Source organism: Clarias gariepinus, chromosome 16 (assembly GCF_024256425.1).
Source record: "Clarias gariepinus isolate MV-2021 ecotype Netherlands chromosome 16, CGAR_prim_01v2, whole genome shotgun sequence".
NCBI classification, from domain to species: domain Eukaryota; kingdom Metazoa; phylum Chordata; class Actinopteri; order Siluriformes; family Clariidae; genus Clarias; species Clarias gariepinus.
Genome location: NC_071115.1, coordinates 953,582 through 969,858, shown reverse-complemented (window position 1 = coordinate 969,858; position 16,277 = coordinate 953,582). Strand labels below are relative to the sequence as shown.

Genomic DNA, 16,277 nt, shown 5'->3' with positions numbered 1-16,277 from the left:
GTTAAATTATCAATAATCACACGCTTTAAAATCTTTTTTTTCCCCCTCTTAACTCTGAGTGAATTTATCTCAAAAGACACTCATTACACACACTTACACCCGTCTCACAACCACCTGCGCGCTCACTTTTGGGACACTGGAGGCATTTGAGGCGGTAAATCGTCACCGTTTCTTTATAACCATACAGGTAAACTATTTACAAGTTTTTACTGTGTTAAAAGGGAATTATTAGCCAAGTTTTAATTATTATTTTGAAATAATAATTATAGCGGATAACAGAGATAGGCGCTGTTCAGTTAAATGTTAAACTCTTGTATTTGAAGTTAGTTTGTAGTGTTTAAACGCTGCACTTGTTTTTTTTACACGAGAAAACTAAACGTTATAAAGAACAGGCTACATTTAATTACCCAAACTTTTTAAAAACTTAATTATAATAAAATGTAATATCACATTGAGATATTTATGAAATCATGACGCTTCTGGAATAGAAATTTTAATCGAATCAGCACAGAGGTGACATCATCGTATCGGGAGGTGACTGATGATTCCCACCCATAATTATTGTGTGTTTATTTATTGGTCCAGGACGTGTTTAAACCCCCCAGGAGGGGTGAACACTGCCTACACCAGTGTGGGATCGGAGCCCTTACTTGCGCAGCGTGTTGTTGTTCTGGACTCTCTTGACTTCGTCCTCAAGCTGCTGGATCCTGCGCAGGACGTGCATGTGCTGCTGTTGTAGGACGCCCAGCCACAGCTCGTCCCACAGGACAGTCACCCTGCGCAGCTCCCCAACCAGCATCTGCACCTAAACACACACACACACACAAAGGGTGTTTATTTATTTATGTATTTTACATAAACTTCACTCAGGATAAGCCCCGCCCACAGTTACTGCTGAGACCCTGGTGTACGTGACATTTCTCCCGTTTCAGACACGGGTTCAGGGGGAACTAAGGCAGGAATTAGGGGTGTGTGTGTGTAAGGCGTACCTGCTGCACCATGGTGGGGTTCGCTCCGGAGAGCGTGTCCACAATCTTGCTGTAGCAGTCCTGCATCATGGCCTGGTCCTCCATGGAGCAAAGTCCCAGCTCGTCTCCTCGACCGCTCTCCTGAGACGCGGGGGGACTGACGCCCTCGCTCTCGCCCCCGCACAGGGCCTCGTCCGGCATGTTCCCCAACAGAGTGGGCAGAGCCGAGGGCAGCTTCGTACCTGCTTTCACACACACACACACACACAGCTCAGAATACATGACAGAGTACAACAGTATCAGACGTTTGCTACAGACATCACAAAGAACTATAATTACAAATCATTAGAGGTTATTAAGGGACAACTACTGGAAACCATTTAAAACAAACAGGATTTCTTTTTGATCTTAATCGAGGGCTCTGAAGTGTGTGTGTGTGTGTGTGTGTACCTGCAGTCTGTGCCTCTCCTCCGAGTGAAATGGAGCCCACAATGGCGGGGTAAAGGATGAGGTGGGGCGAGTCCTGAGCTACGCGACACAGCAGGCTGCAGATACTCTGACGAATGTACGCCTCGGGGTGGTTCAGTCTGGAGAACAGCTGAGGGATGATGCCTTTAAAATAAACACAAACAAGAACATTCATTTTCATATATATATATAAAAGAGATTTTAAAAATCCCCAATGAAGCATGCGGTTACAGAAAAATAATCAGCTTCAATGCGTTTTTCAGCGTTTCCTTTAACTTCACACACGGTTGTGGGCGTGTCCCTCACCTCTCCAGGGCGCGGTGGGCGTGGAGGCCAGCCCGAGCTCCAGCCCCTCCCTCAGCTCCCCGGCGTGCTTCACTAGCAGGCGCAGCAGGCGCAGCGTCGCCATGACGATCACGTCGTCGTTGCTCTGCTTGCTGTTCTGAGGGTTCAGCAGGAGTTTGGGGTCGTCCTCGTCGATGGGCGTCTACACACGGTCAGAGCGGGTCTGAGTACGGCCCGAGTTTAAACAGATTCTACACGATAATAATGGAGAGGACGGATCCCTCACCTGTCCGGCGTTGAGTTTGAGGAAGGTGAAGTACGCCCTGCAGGAGACGCGGTACAGGCTGAAGATCCGGTCCACCACCCGCCTCCACACCCGGATCAGCCCCTCCGTCACGCCCTCCTCCACCTCCGCCAGCCACGGGCATGAGCTCAGCAGCTGCCTCCAGATCACGTCCACCATGTCGTCCTCATCGTCCTCCTCGTTCTGCAGAGCCATGTCCTCGTCCTTCGGAAGGAAACACACACCATCGTGTTAAACATTTACAGCAGGAGTGTGTCTGCACACACGGTGTCACGCTGCGCTTCCCTCCTACCTGAATTCCCGCGGGGCGACACATGGCCTGACCCAGGATGCTAAAAATCATCTCCTTGTCCTCGTTACTGGTGCCGGTCGGCAGTAACTCCTCGATCTCCTTCTTCTCTCCCGGGAGCAGAGGAACACCTTCTCCTTGACTAGAGACACAAACAGGACACGACGTTACACAGGAAACCACGAGAGAGGGAGAGAGAGTAGGGCGTTATAAAACCAGGCTTTAAAGACACACCTGGCGTTATCGACGACTTTGCGTCCCCATCTGTAAGCCCAGCTGGCTAAGGCGGCCCAGGACTTGGCCACTTCGGGCGCCTGGCTGGCAGAGAGCTGGTACAGCTGGCCAAGGACAAAATCTGCTTCCCCGACTCCCACGCTCACTGGGCAGAGAAGAAACAACACAACACCAGATGAGAGATATCACACACATGGCCTTTAACCTTGTGAATCGTGAATGTCCCAGACAGATATTCAGTTTTCTTCAGAGCAGGAACACAACTGAGACACTCCATCACTTTAATCACCACAGGAACACTTAATTTCCAGTGTTTCATTTATACTTTTAAATGAGCTAATTTTTTTGTGTTGAGGACAGGATTTTCATGTGTTTGTTAAAGGGGGCGGAGCCTTCAAATCACTGCAAATCTAAACAATGGTTTCTGCATAGTGTAGCCAGACCAAGAGCCTAGCCAGACCTGCTAAACCAAAAGAAATGTCACATAAAATAATGTAACCATGTGATATTACACCACAATGTAGCACTCGGGTAAATAACCCATAGCATTACAACAAAGTAACATTGAATTATATAAACACTACATCATGTCTTAACAGGCGGAACATACAGCGTAACGCATTGTGCACCCGAACAACTTTACATTATTAATAGACACGGAAACCACCAGCAATCTCCCGATACGATATTACGATACCTCGCTGCTGATCCAATAAAAATTGTAATTCTATAAGTTTCAGTTTGGAGAAAAAGGCAGATTAAAGGATTTTAATATATGTGTATAATAATGTAACGGCATAAAACTGTGTTGCATCACTTCTGAAGCTTCTGCACTCAGTACAGAATGGTTTTTATTAGAGTCTGATCAGCGGTCACGACCAATCACACGAGTCTGATCACTGACCGATCGACCGCTTCATCTCGATTATAAATGTAACCAGAGAGGTAGACTTTCTAAAGAAAATGTGAGTGGCGCTTACCGTGGCAAAATACGGGCCTTTGGGCATTTTATAATGACCGTCTATGGGATCAGTGGCTAAGGCGCTCTAGAGCCGCCGCTAGGGCGTGGCTCGACAGCTTCAGAATGATCCTGAGAGACTGATTGGCTGCCTGAGTTAAATAAGCCCGCCCTCATGACTCTATGACGATGGGATTCACAGTTAAGTTCCTAAGAAAGTTACCATCGCAGGAAACAACTGTGAGCACTTCCTGTTTCAATGAGAAGTACCTTTACCATTATAAAATCAATGGGGAAAATTTGGGCACCTTTTGTGCCCCAGGAGAAAAATAAGTCTATGGGATTTTTTGACCAGTAAAGTTTTTCCCCCTGAAATGCCCTTTAAATCAATTTTCTCCTGATGTCTAATTGTTACACAACGTTTTTTAATGTAATTACATTTTACGCTACATTTTAACATAACGAGATTTTAAAATAAATAATTTTTTTACATGGCCTCCATGATATTTTATTTTGCGTCATGCACAGACAGGAATTACAGAATATGTCCACTCATGCTGTCAATCCCATCACAGCAGGTACCTGTGGTCTCGGTGGTGATGCGCAGTATACCCTGCTCCTCCACGGGCAGCTCCAGCAGGGCGGCGACGTTCTTGCCGAGGGCCGTAGGTGGGCTGCTGCTGTTCCTCTTCACCACCTGTTTGAGTTGAGGCGTCAGGTCCTTCCAGTCGGCCAGCAGCCACTTACACAGGGTGAGGATGGAGCGGCACGCCGCGCGCTCGCACTTCCCCGAGCGGCAGTAGGACAGCGCGCACGAGCTCAACATCTCCATCGCAGACACCGACTGACCTGGGGTGGGCAGAGGGCGGGGCTTCCATGAGTTACTCCATTTACATGTAAACGTACTGGAACCTCAGAGAACCAAGTGAGCTCCTGTTCTAGTTGGCAGTCGGACTCACCTGCAGTGAACAGCACTTTAGCCCTCTCGATCTTCAGCTCGGGGCCCCATTTCTCGGCCACTACGCCCTCTAGGGACAACTGCCTGAAGCCCTGTACCAGGTCGGAGTCCTCCGTGTCGTCAGTGGACGGTTTGCTGCACTGGGCGAGTAGGCGCGTGGCGAGAGCGATGTTCCCCTGCTTGCGGGCGAACTTCACCGCCGTCAGACACAGCTCCACCAGGTGAGAGTCCACGGGACCAGACGAGCCTACGACAACAATACACAAACGGTTAATCATACGGGGAGCTCAGAAACAATACAGGCATGGGAATGAGATCGGATCCCACCTCTGAGCTTCAGAAACATCTCCCTCTGAAAGGTGCTGTATCTGAGCGCGTGGAGCCACGGCTGAACGTCCTGCTGCTTGCACGTGCTCAGAGCCTCGCTGTACAGCGGGACCAGACACTCCTGAACACACAAACGACAACGTTAGCAGCACTGTGCAGGATTAACACACTAAGTGTGTGTGTATATGTGAGAGAGACAGACCTCAGAGGGGTGCTGACTGCACAGCGAGGTCTCCAAAGAGCTGGCACAGTGGAGCTGCAGGGTGCCGAGCGTGGGCAGAGTGTCACACAGGGTGAGTGTGGACAGGCGCAGGGGGCCCAGAGCGATCCGACCCGTCTGCTTCAGGTACTTCACCAGAGTACTGACCCGGTTCATGAGGAAAGAACAGAGAGAGAGATCAATAGGTGTGTAAGTCAAATATGTGAGGAGTTAAGGGTGTTAGGGAACTCACTCTGATGAAGGTAGAACTTTCTGGTCCTGCTCGTGACTGGCGGAGGTGATGGCTCCTACGGCGCTCCTCAGCAGCTGGACCTCGATGGCCTTCTGGAGCTCAGATGGATCAGGACTGAGTACGGCGGGAAGGAGGCGCTTCAGGTCTGTTAAAAAAAAGAAAAAACAAAACAAAAAACCACACAGATCAGGTGCGTTTGTCATAATGAAGCCCATCAGGTAACCAATCAAGGAGTCATGTTGAGTAAACTCGTTCAAAATCAATCTAAAGAACTGGTTCATCAACAATCAGACTCATCATCGTTAACAGAATTAACTGTAAAATGGTTCTGGCCTTGACTGGTGTTGGCAACTGTTTCTCTGGGGACTTGACAGTTCGATAGTTCATGACTGGAACAAGTCTACCTGGGTCTTCAATAACTACCTGGACTCCATATTAACATCAATTAACATCAGCTATTATAGCTGAACTGCCTCCCACCCTACACACTGTATAAATGCAGATCATTTACTGCTTTCTGTTTCACCCAGATGAGGATGGGTTCCCTGTTGAGTCTGGTTCCTCTCAAGGTTTCTTCCTATTACCATCTCAGGGAGTTTTTCCTTGCCACTGTCGCCCTCGGCTTGTTCACCAGGGACAAACTGACCATTCTGATTCATACAAATTCACATTTCATACAAACTTAAATAATTCTTTTGACTGTGTAAAGCTGCTTTGCGGCAATGAAAATTGCTAAAAGCGCTATACAAATAAAATCGAATTGAATTGAACTGTGATGTCACACTGGTGATTTTAAATGCTTGTGATGTATATTCTACTGTTCATTTATAAACGTATTGTCCATGGACTGCAGGTGTAAAATAGTCGCTTGGCAAATTCTGGTACGTTTACAAATAAATTTTTTTTTTTTTTTAAACAAAGACTTCTGTAAGAAAATAACTAATATTCGCAATGAGTCTCCAGTGCCAGAACCAGCAACTGCCATGATCAATTTACTGCCACCCATGACGTGCCATCCTACACATGCGATTTAAGAGCAAGATTACTACAACAATTAGTTTGAAGATTTCAATGGAAAAAAAAATATATATATAATTGAACAATGAGGATTTCCTAAAGCAGAGCTCGACTCTGGATCTGTACCGAGTTTGTCCTTCGTGTTGGAGTTAAGGAGGCCATAATCTTCTCCAGGAAGCAGCTCCAATTGTGCACGGCACTCTGGGAAATCTCCATCCTCAAACCTGCTCAGAGCTCTAACACACACACACACACACACACACACACACACAGAGATGAGAATGCGGAGGACGTCCCGTTTAAACCTGGTACACACACAGTGTAAGAGCGTTGCTCACTTGATGTAGTTAAAGTCGGTCTTGAGGTTGACGGTGGCCGAGCTGTTGCTGTTCTTTTTAAGCGCCATCATGCTGGCCTGCCACTCCTGCACCGAGGCCCAGTCGCTCAGAGACACGTAACACTCACACGCCTTATTGGCCAAGAAGTTCAGGACCTCGGGGGAACACTCGCTGGACTTCAACAGAACAGTCTTCTTAACATCTCCTACAGAGAGAGAGAGAGAGAGAGAGAGAGAGAAAGGACGAAAATTTAACAGATTTAAGAGTGAAATAAACATGCCTGATCAGCGACTCCTTGCCCCGCTCCCTCGGAGGCTGTACCCCAACAGGACGTTTCCTCACCGTTTGCTGTGTGTTTAGGACTGGAGCTGTTGCCTGTGGATGAGTTGGAGAGCTTCAGTAGGGATCTGTCGAAGCCCTTGATGGAGCAGTCGACCCCAGTGACGGCACACAGCTGCTCCTGGTACTCCAGAGCTGCCTTCTCAAACCTAGGACACACACACGGAAGTGTTTACATTTGCCTTATTAAGCAGAAGCCCCTGTACAGAGCAACCAGCAGTCCATCACAGTAAAACATTTTCCTATCTAAAAATGTTGCACAGTGTAAATGTTTTGGACTCCCCCCCTCCTGCCCCAATTAACTTATAGTATCAAAGGGTTAATGTAGATCATTTTAATAAAGTATTATTATAACTAAATAAAACGCGGAACAAACTTCTCACATTCCAAATAATTGTGTGGAATCTACACTTTGTGCAAAATGAAACTAGTATTTTTAGGGCCTAAAGGAGGTAGAATCATACAGAACCAATGATAAGACTATGATGAGTGTGTGTACTGAAGCGTGATTGGTCAGGTGTGACTCACTTCCCCTCGGCCTGCAGCGCCACAGAGCCCACCCAGGCCAGGCTCTTCCCCATGTGGGTGAGGCTCCACGCCGCCAGACCCTGGATGGCCTCAGGACAGCGCAGCTCACACAGCGCCTCCACCAGCATGGTGATGGGAACCTCCATCTCAGGACCCTGCAGGAACAGCACCGTCAGAAGAGTGTGCGTGTGTGCGCGCGTGTGTGAGTGAGACGGAAGCGGTGTGAGACGGACCTGTGAGCTGCTGTTCTTGATCTCCGTGAGCAGGTCGAAGCCGTGGCGGATGGTGACGGCCGGCTGGCCGGACATAAGCCCCACCCTCATCAGAGCCAGACGGATCCTCGTCAGCCAATCCTGACACGTCTGACGGTTGGTGTAGAAGAAGGTCCTGATGCCCTGGAGAACAGGATGGGGTGAGGGGGTGAGGCGTCAGAACAGAACCAAAACGTGAGTTATTTAAACACAGGTGTGAGTGGGTGTTACCTTGGGCGGGGCGGTGAGGGCGTTGGCGCAGCCTTCGTAAGCGTTGTACATGAGCTTCTCGAGGTTCTCGAGGAACTGCAGCAGCAGAGCGAGGCGGAGCTGGTTGGTGTGGTGACCTTCATCACTCTCTCCTCCACTCCACTGACTCAACTCCTGCTCGCTGTTCAGACTGTGAGCCGCCAGACTGCGGATCATCCCTACAACACACACACACACACACACACGTCAGTGTCCCTGCTAGACAAATAAGGAACGATTGATCAAGTCCCGATAAAACACAAATACAGACTTTAACATTAATGTTCAGGTCTCGGCTCCACTTTCTTTAATGAGGTCATAAGGATCCAGGTTAAGATCAGCGAGTGAAAGATGTCCGTCCAGTACAGTTAATAAAACAGTGTGTGTACGAGTCCCTTGTGTTTTTGTGCGTTATTTCACAAACAAAAAGGATTTTGTTCTGGTGCCTGTACATGGATGAGTCAAAAAGTTCTCCACACTCCAGCTTAGGAATTCACCAGTCACGATTCTCTTTATGAACCGTCCACCATCCTTAGAGTATCGCTCCACACTTTGTTAACAGATATACAAACACTTGTGTACGCTCTACCATGAGTTGGTGTACCTGGTGCTGAAACGTCAGACCACCAAAACAAAAAAAAACTTTAATAAATCACCATGGGAGTGCGGATAAATTTTGACTCACCCTATCTATTTTACTTCTCCGACATCACCCTATGAGCACTCTAAAATTTATCTAAATCTCATCTTCAGAAAGACCAGAAAGTGAGCAAAACTGTAGCGAGTCTGTCCTTAACATGAATAAACAACAAAACTTTGCCTTAACAGCAAATTCTGATCACTGTTTACAAAAACAAAACAAGCCACAATAACACTGAGCAGTTAGAGTGTGTGCGCGTGTGTGTGTGTGTGCGTGCTTGTGCTGACCTTCGATGGTTTGGAACGTGTCCTGGGCTCGTCCCAGAGGTGTGCGCAGTTTGGAGAGGACGGTGAACTGAGCAGCTTCCCACACGGCCCACTGCCACAGCACCGCCTCCGTCTTCAGCAGAGACCGCGGCACCACCGCACACTCGCGCTTCTCCAACCGCTGACAGCTGTGGTACAACCGCTCCAACCACGGCTCCTTACTGACACACACAGACAAAATAAACCAGTCAGTACTACTACTACTACTACACACACAGAATACACGTGTGTGTGTGCGTGCGTGCGTGTCTCACCCCCCGCGGTGGACGGTTCCATACAGAATGAAGCTGATGAGGTCGGAGAAGTCCTGCGGGTGGAAGGTGTTGCTCGGCGCTTTGCTCATGTGCCGTCGGATGGCGAGAGAAATCTCATGAATCTCAGAGGAGCTGCGGTTACTGCTGGGGAACGCCCAAAACACACACACACACAACCTTAGATCTGATCTCAGTGCTCTGATCTCACACACACAGTTCAGGAGGTCACTCACCTCAGGGCCACGTGCAGTGGGACGGACCTCAGGAGCTTCCCGAAGGCCTGTCGGACTCGGACAGTCGAGTGGACCAACTGCACCCGGCACACATCCACACACCTGCACACACACATACACACACAGGTTGAGACTACACAACACTGGTTTCTAACAATATTGTTTTTTTTTCTGTTAGAGTGTGACCTCTGACCTCTGCAAGAGCTCCATGGGGAGGGATGAGGACAGGACCTGGAGACTGCTGCAGGTTTGGAGACACACAGTGGGGTCTTCATGCAACGCTGTGGGGAGGAGAGAGAGAAAAAAACAAAACAAAAAAACAATGCATAATAAATACAGCGGTACTTCAGCATATGAATTTAATTTCAGTGGAGAATTCTTAAATTTCAAAATTTCATATTGTAAAACACATTGTCCAACAGAATATAATGTAAATGCAGATAATCATTCTGCATTTATATAATTTCCAACACTAAAATCATATTTCTTACACACACATATATAAAAAAACATTTAGGAAAGTCATGTGAATTAAGTAAAATCCATACATATAAAACTGTCAAGTTTTTAATCCTAAAGCTGTCTGTCTGTTCAGGGTTTTCACTGATGTATTTGGCCCAGCTTGAGGTTTTGTAAACAATGTAGGTTTTGTTTCATGCTTTCAAGAGAAGATACGGTGCTGTACATTTTATAAAAAAATGTTTAAGTGTATAAATAGAAATAAAATAGATACTAAAAACTTATTTAACCTTAATTTATGATTCCTCTTGGCACTGGCTACTTTAAAAAACAAACTGAATGGCTTACACAAAATGCACTTACTTATAACTATTTTATATCTGAATGTTAACACTATGAGATAGAGCTAATCCTACACAGGGGGAGGGGGTGTTGAGGAAACTCATGAGGAAGGCGAGGTACACCCTGGGTGAGATGCCCGCCCATCACAGGGCGCACACAATACAAAATCTGAAACCAACCAACCAACCTTCTCTGCCTCAGTCTTTGTGCTGTGATAATAAGTCTTGCTAACAGATTTTATCACATGGTTGCTATTTGTATAAAAGTATATTTTTTGTCTTTTGTTGACAGTTTGAACTTTGTGCCGTAGTGTTCCGGCTCCTACGCAGCGAATTATTCTCACTCACCATTTGAGAGAATTCCTTTACAGAACCTTTGAAAGGAGGGCAAGGAGAAGAGCGGGGAGTACGTCTCAGATTTCTTCATCATCACACAGACTTCCAGGGACCAGGTGAGCAGCAGCTTCCTGGAAAAACAACAAGAAACATCTATACTAAGAACAAGACGGAGAGAGACTGACAGATAGGTGTGTGTGTGTGTGTGTGTGTGTGTGTGTGTGTGTGTGTGTGTGAGTGTGAGAAATACCTGGCCTCAGGGTTTAGATGGTCCTTACTCAGGAGCGACCCCAACAGACTAAGAAGTGTGCTAAAATGCTTTTTGGTTGCCGTGGTAACCGTGCTGATGACCGCACCATCAAAGAGGGAGGGGCTTGAGGAGCTGAGGCTGCTGGAGATGAAGTGGTCGTGTCTGTCTCAGGGAGAAAGGAAACTGTGTGTGAGTAGAGCGAGGGGGTTACAGGTGTGTGTGTGTGTGTGTGTGTGTGTACCTGGTGCAGTGTGAGTAGAGTGTGTAGAGGACGGCGTACTGGACCGCAGGGTAGTGCACGGCCAGCTCGTTGTGAACCAACACCAGGTTCTGGCTGAGGAGCGCGAACACGGTGGGAGAGAGCGCCCACATCTGGAACAGAGGAACGTTAGCACACATTAAAACCCCGCCCACAGGACCGCAGCGTCACCGTGGTCTTAAAAACGCGCACGCACCCCGATCAGGGAGTTCTTGGTGTTGCCGATGGTGGTGAGCGTGCTGAGGTTGAAGATGAGGACGAACTCGGCTCGGTCGGGACGGAGCTGCAGCTGGGCGAACGCCGTGTGCTGGATGGACGGACACGCCGGCGGGAGACCCAGCGGCGCCAGCAGGCTGTTGACGGCGCAGCCCATTTCCCCCAGCACCAGCTTGTACGCCGCCTCCAGGATGGGGATGTTCTTTAGGCTCAGCACCGCCTGGTACACGGAGTGGGCCGCAACCATCACCTGTCACGCAGAAGAGAGAGGAGGGGCTCAGAACACACTCAGACACCAGCGTTATCACCGTGGACCGTGTGATCACCGCGTGATCCGTACCTCTCTCTCTCTGTGGAAGCGCAGCTCGAGGAGCTGGGAGTTCGGAGACAGCAGCTTTTCTACAAATGTAGCGGGAAGCTTGGTGTTTATCTGATCAACAATCTGCACACAAACAAACATTTTATAATTATATACAAATTCTATTTTTTTTGAGTCACAACAGTCAAGTATGAGTAGTAAGTAACCCATTGAAAGGGTTGTACGCCAAACTATGATATAAAAAGTGTGAAAAAAAAATGTAAAAAAGAATTTAAAACGTAAGCTAACAATAAATAATAAATAAATTACAATTTAATAATAAATTGTGTAAATACAAATATATAAAACTTGGCAGTACACATCTTTGTTTATTTATTTTAGAATGTTCTGGTGTCGTTCAAGCAGCTGATATTAATAAATATGTAAAATTAAAAACATTTAACATTTCAGGAGTGTGCTCCGCCTGTTTTATTCTTCTTAGACCACATTAGTTTGACATCCCGTCATGAAACGTAAAAGGAAAGGAAAAGACGAGGATCATTTATGAGAAGTTTATCAGGAGACTCAACAAACATCTAAGCAATTCCAGACTGCTTTGCTTCACCTTTAAAGCTTTAAAAGCTGCTCTTATGTCCTATTCCCAGGGGATTAGTGTTATCTAGGGAGCTTGTGTGATTTATAATAATTGCTGAGTTTGTCTGTGATCTTGATCCCGTGTGAATCAGCATGTCTATGATTTGTAAAATACAAATTCCACCATAAATGACGTCGCGCATGTGGCATAAAATCACTGGCTTCACTTATCACGTGCGAAGGCGCCACACGTGAAACTCAGACGTGGGGGAGGTCTAAATCACACGAGGTCCCGTGTGAATAGGACATAACTATAACCCCATGCTGACAGGTTGGTGTTAGAGAGGATGCAGGGTTGGGACCCTCACCAGCGTGAGCAGGTTCAGGACGGCCATGCTGTACTCGGCGCTACACGACCGGCAGCTCTCCAGCTGGTCCAGTCCGTAGGAGATCACCGCTCCGCTCAGCTGACTGCTCGAGTCCATGCTGGTCAGCAGCACGCACACACACTCGTTCCCCGCCGTCAGCACGGCCTCCGAGAAGTAAACCTGCTTAGCCGTGGTGATGCACGTCAACACGCGGTTTAACACCTGAGAGAGAGAGAGAAAATGAATTAGATGATAAACAATATTTAGTTTTAACTGAATAATTAGCATGAAAATTTAAACTTTCTAGCTTTCTAAAGACTCTCTCTCCATCTGAGTGAGAAGTGATGAATAAATTACAGAGAGCTACAATCATCCTTTTTTCCTTCCTTTGATATAGATGATCAGTGATGATAGAATCCATCCATATAGCTAGAAACATTCAGCTTTGTGTTGTTCCACTCATCATCTTAACATCTCATTTTCACCAGGTCACGTCTCATCACTGCTCTGACTCTGTACTCACGTCGGTGACGTACGCCTCGGTGATGGGCGGGCCCCGGATGGGGTTGAAGCGCTCCCCGATGCTGCGCACCACCGTGCTGAAGACGCGCAGCAGAGCCGCCAGTTTGGGCAGAGACACGGCGGGTGGGGGGACGTCCTCGTCCACGGCCTCTCCAGACACCACGTGGCTCAGGTCCTGATGATAAGACGACACAAAATACATACATTTTGTACCATCGCTCACACTCTGATGAGATCATCATCTAAAAGTTAACATTAATCCAAACTCCAAAGATGGTTCCTGCCGTGTGGAGAGGTGTGATATTTCTGAAAGCGTTACCTCTGCGTACGCCTCCATGTCCTCCAGAAACTGACCCAACAACGTCGTAGAAAAGGCCAGATCAGCCACCCAGAACTGTTCCAGACTCTGTAACCAGCCTGTCAGAAAACACACAACTTAATAAATAAAAACAGAACCTGCAGCCGCCCCCCCTCCATCTCTCAAGATCTAAAGGTGCTTTATAGGCCTGACTAATATTTACATTCATATCGCCAAAGGCACAAGAAAATAACAGGAGTAGAGAGAGAGAGAGAACAGTATAAAAAAAGTAATAAATGACTAAATAAATAAATATATAAAATAAAAAGGAGTAAGACATTTAGTTAAAAGTCTAAGATGATGTGAATCTTATGAACATTATATAAAATGAAAGAATATATACATAATTATATTATTATTATTATCTCCCACACACACTCCTCTTACCCGACACCTGCAGAGTGAGAGCCTGTTTCTGTGTGTGATCGATGTGCCACCCCACCAGGATGTCCACCGTGTCCTAAACAAACCAGAGTCAGTCAGTAAAAAGTCTCAGTGTGACCGAACAGGAGGATAAAGCAGCGTGTGTGTGTGTGTATACAGACGCTGCTTACTCTGAAGTTGGTACTGAAGACGTGCGGGTAGCAGCGCGCCACCAGCAGGATGCACTTCACACTCTGACACAGCAGCTCCGGGGTGTCCAGGTTCTCCAGGATGGACTGGAGGCTGCTCATCACCAACTGCACAGGAGAGGACGTCCAAACATAAACCTCTCTCACAAAAGATGGATAAAATGAGAAACCCACTTAAACCTTAAACCTGGAGGAAATGAGTCTTCTGATATTTGCAGCGGATTAAATAAAACTTCACAGCAAGCAGAAACGCCTCATATCAGAAATGTTCACACAGCTAGTCCCCGACTTGCACACAAGTTCTGGGAGCATGTTCGTAAGACGGATTTTCGTAAGTCATACAATGTAAAGAATAACAATACAGGGATCGAGGGCGGCATTCATCCAGGCTCTTTTCTGTTCTGGCACCTAGATGGTGGAATGAACTTCCTCTAGATGTCCGTACATCAGAGACTTTGACTATCTTTAAACGACGACTCAAGACGCATCTGTTTCTCCAGTACTTGGACTAACCCCCCTCCCCCCGAAAAAAAAAAAAAAAAAAAAAAACCCCACCTCAGTTGTGTTGGACTAATGGTACTTAGTTATTAACCTAGTTAACCCAGTGTAAGTATGTATCCAATGTTGTAAACATTAAAGCACTTTTTGTAAGTCGCTCTGGATAAGAGCGTCTGCCAAATGCCTAAATGTAAATGTAAATGCAATACACTTGAGTAAATCTCTGTCCCCTTTCTACACACTACCATGTGAATCCTGTGTCGAATCCTGGACCACATTTTGTCTCAGAGCTGTTTTCCACTGTATTGGACTGTAAACTCTTTTGTTAAGGATTTTCTGAAATTAGGATTATTCACCACCAGAACAGCTTTTCTATTATCGTGCTACCGGACTGATTCGTTGAAACGGGTGAGGCTGACTCATTTCTCCCACACACACACACAATCCACTGGACTTTAGACATTTATACATTCATTTACACACTGAACATATTGTATATAATTGTAAATATTGGTATCTGCTGCACTGCAGTACATCTCACACATCTATTAACACGTAATGGGCAATTCCATGCAAACTCCAACCTTACCCATAATTCACAGAATTCCTCCCACATCATACTGATCCACATAAACACTACATTTGTTTATATCAACTACTAATTAAGTTACAAGAAAAAGACATTAAATAAAAATAAGCTGAGAATAAGGAGAGAGTTTGTAGATTCCTCAATAATGTGTCTCACTAGAGACTTATGCTACGATTTCTGCTCTCCTAAATTCTTCCTTTCCATACAGCAGATGAGGATGAACAGCACCACACTGTGAAAGAGCCTTCATTTAAGTCTGTCTCGGTGTCGCCAGGACATCGGACACGTCCCCTGAGCTACACAGTACCTGCATGACCGGCGAGAACGCCTTCTTCTCCCCCGCCGTCTCCAGAGCCTTGTACACGGCCACCAGGTAGAGCAGCTTCACCTCGTCCTTACTGCAGCCGCTGAACTTCATAAACATCCACTTGAAGATCTTCTCGGCCTCGTAGCTGAGGGCGGCGCAGAGCAAACCCAGGCAGCAGGCCGCTTCCTGTCGCAGCTCATGGAGGAGTTTACTGCTGTAAGGACAAACATTGTTTCTTTAACACATACACCATCTCCACGGTTAAAGACCGATCCGAGCGATCAAGGACACGATAAATCAAGTTGACGTACACGATTGTGATAGAGGAAAGCCTGAGAAAGGAATCTGCACAAGGATTTATAGGGGGGGAAGAAAACAGCACCTTAAGGATTATATTTAAATATAGATGAACCTGCGAGTGGAACACAGGAGATGTAGAGGGCGACTGCTACCCGTGTCATTGTGTAGTCGTTTATCAGGACATTTAACTGACATGTGGGTGTGAAACGTCCCCGCAGCAGTGAGAAATGTACATATTAACAGTTCTGTGTTATTTCAACTCAATTATCAATTTACTGACACAAAGCAGAGACCACAGGAAATAATGCTCGAGATTTTCTCTATAAAAACTTTTGATTTGATGCATTAATAATAATAATAATAATAATAATATCATTAATTATAATATTTCTTAAAAGAAAGCCTTTAGTAAATTACTACTATGTGGTCCGTCAGTGCTGACAAGTGTGTAAAAGTTGCACAGATAAAACCTCGCTGTGGCAGATTTTTCCCCCCAGTAGAAGCTTAAGTTTTTCTTTCAGAAGCCATTTAAACATTTTAACTCACTCGCTATGTGCAGAGTGTCATTAGCAAGTTTTGCTATTCTTAGTTT

At 46.4% G+C, this 16,277-nt stretch overlaps 1 protein-coding gene across 5 annotated transcripts in view; it reads right to left on the bottom strand.

Moving 5' to 3' along the window:
* smg1 (SMG1 nonsense mediated mRNA decay associated PI3K related kinase) overlaps positions 1 to 16,277 on the bottom strand; it is a 33,724-nt gene that overhangs the window by 11,423 nt on the left and 6,024 nt on the right. For 3 of the 5 annotated variants that reach the window (XM_053515201.1, XM_053515203.1, XM_053515204.1), the window contains exons 6-38: positions 15,386 to 15,599; positions 13,974 to 14,099; positions 13,807 to 13,879; positions 13,381 to 13,478; positions 13,063 to 13,236; positions 12,540 to 12,761; positions 11,620 to 11,721; positions 11,260 to 11,529; positions 11,046 to 11,176; positions 10,805 to 10,966; positions 10,567 to 10,685; positions 9,612 to 9,699; positions 9,419 to 9,520; positions 9,186 to 9,329; positions 8,893 to 9,092; positions 7,948 to 8,144; positions 7,699 to 7,860; positions 7,466 to 7,620; positions 6,941 to 7,086; positions 6,599 to 6,803; positions 6,387 to 6,496; positions 5,244 to 5,388; positions 4,994 to 5,153; positions 4,792 to 4,912; positions 4,466 to 4,711; positions 4,089 to 4,355; positions 2,549 to 2,693; positions 2,318 to 2,456; positions 2,008 to 2,229; positions 1,743 to 1,923; positions 1,419 to 1,580; positions 990 to 1,210; positions 651 to 805 (exon numbers count right to left, since the gene is read on the bottom strand). In XM_053515201.1, coding sequence (XP_053371176.1) covers positions 651 to 805; positions 990 to 1,210; positions 1,419 to 1,580; positions 1,743 to 1,923; positions 2,008 to 2,229; positions 2,318 to 2,456; positions 2,549 to 2,693; positions 4,089 to 4,355; positions 4,466 to 4,711; positions 4,792 to 4,912; positions 4,994 to 5,153; positions 5,244 to 5,388; positions 6,387 to 6,496; positions 6,599 to 6,803; positions 6,941 to 7,086; positions 7,466 to 7,620; positions 7,699 to 7,860; positions 7,948 to 8,144; positions 8,893 to 9,092; positions 9,186 to 9,329; positions 9,419 to 9,520; positions 9,612 to 9,699; positions 10,567 to 10,685; positions 10,805 to 10,966; positions 11,046 to 11,176; positions 11,260 to 11,529; positions 11,620 to 11,721; positions 12,540 to 12,761; positions 13,063 to 13,236; positions 13,381 to 13,478; positions 13,807 to 13,879; positions 13,974 to 14,099; positions 15,386 to 15,599 — 5,364 coding nt within the window. The remainder of the gene's footprint in view (positions 1 to 650; positions 806 to 989; positions 1,211 to 1,418; positions 1,581 to 1,742; positions 1,924 to 2,007; positions 2,230 to 2,317; positions 2,457 to 2,548; positions 2,694 to 4,088; positions 4,356 to 4,465; positions 4,712 to 4,791; positions 4,913 to 4,993; positions 5,154 to 5,243; positions 5,389 to 6,386; positions 6,497 to 6,598; positions 6,804 to 6,940; positions 7,087 to 7,465; positions 7,621 to 7,698; positions 7,861 to 7,947; positions 8,145 to 8,892; positions 9,093 to 9,185; positions 9,330 to 9,418; positions 9,521 to 9,611; positions 9,700 to 10,566; positions 10,686 to 10,804; positions 10,967 to 11,045; positions 11,177 to 11,259; positions 11,530 to 11,619; positions 11,722 to 12,539; positions 12,762 to 13,062; positions 13,237 to 13,380; positions 13,479 to 13,806; positions 13,880 to 13,973; positions 14,100 to 15,385; positions 15,600 to 16,277) is intronic. The other 2 variants (XM_053515202.1, XM_053515205.1) reach the window with 1 other exon arrangement.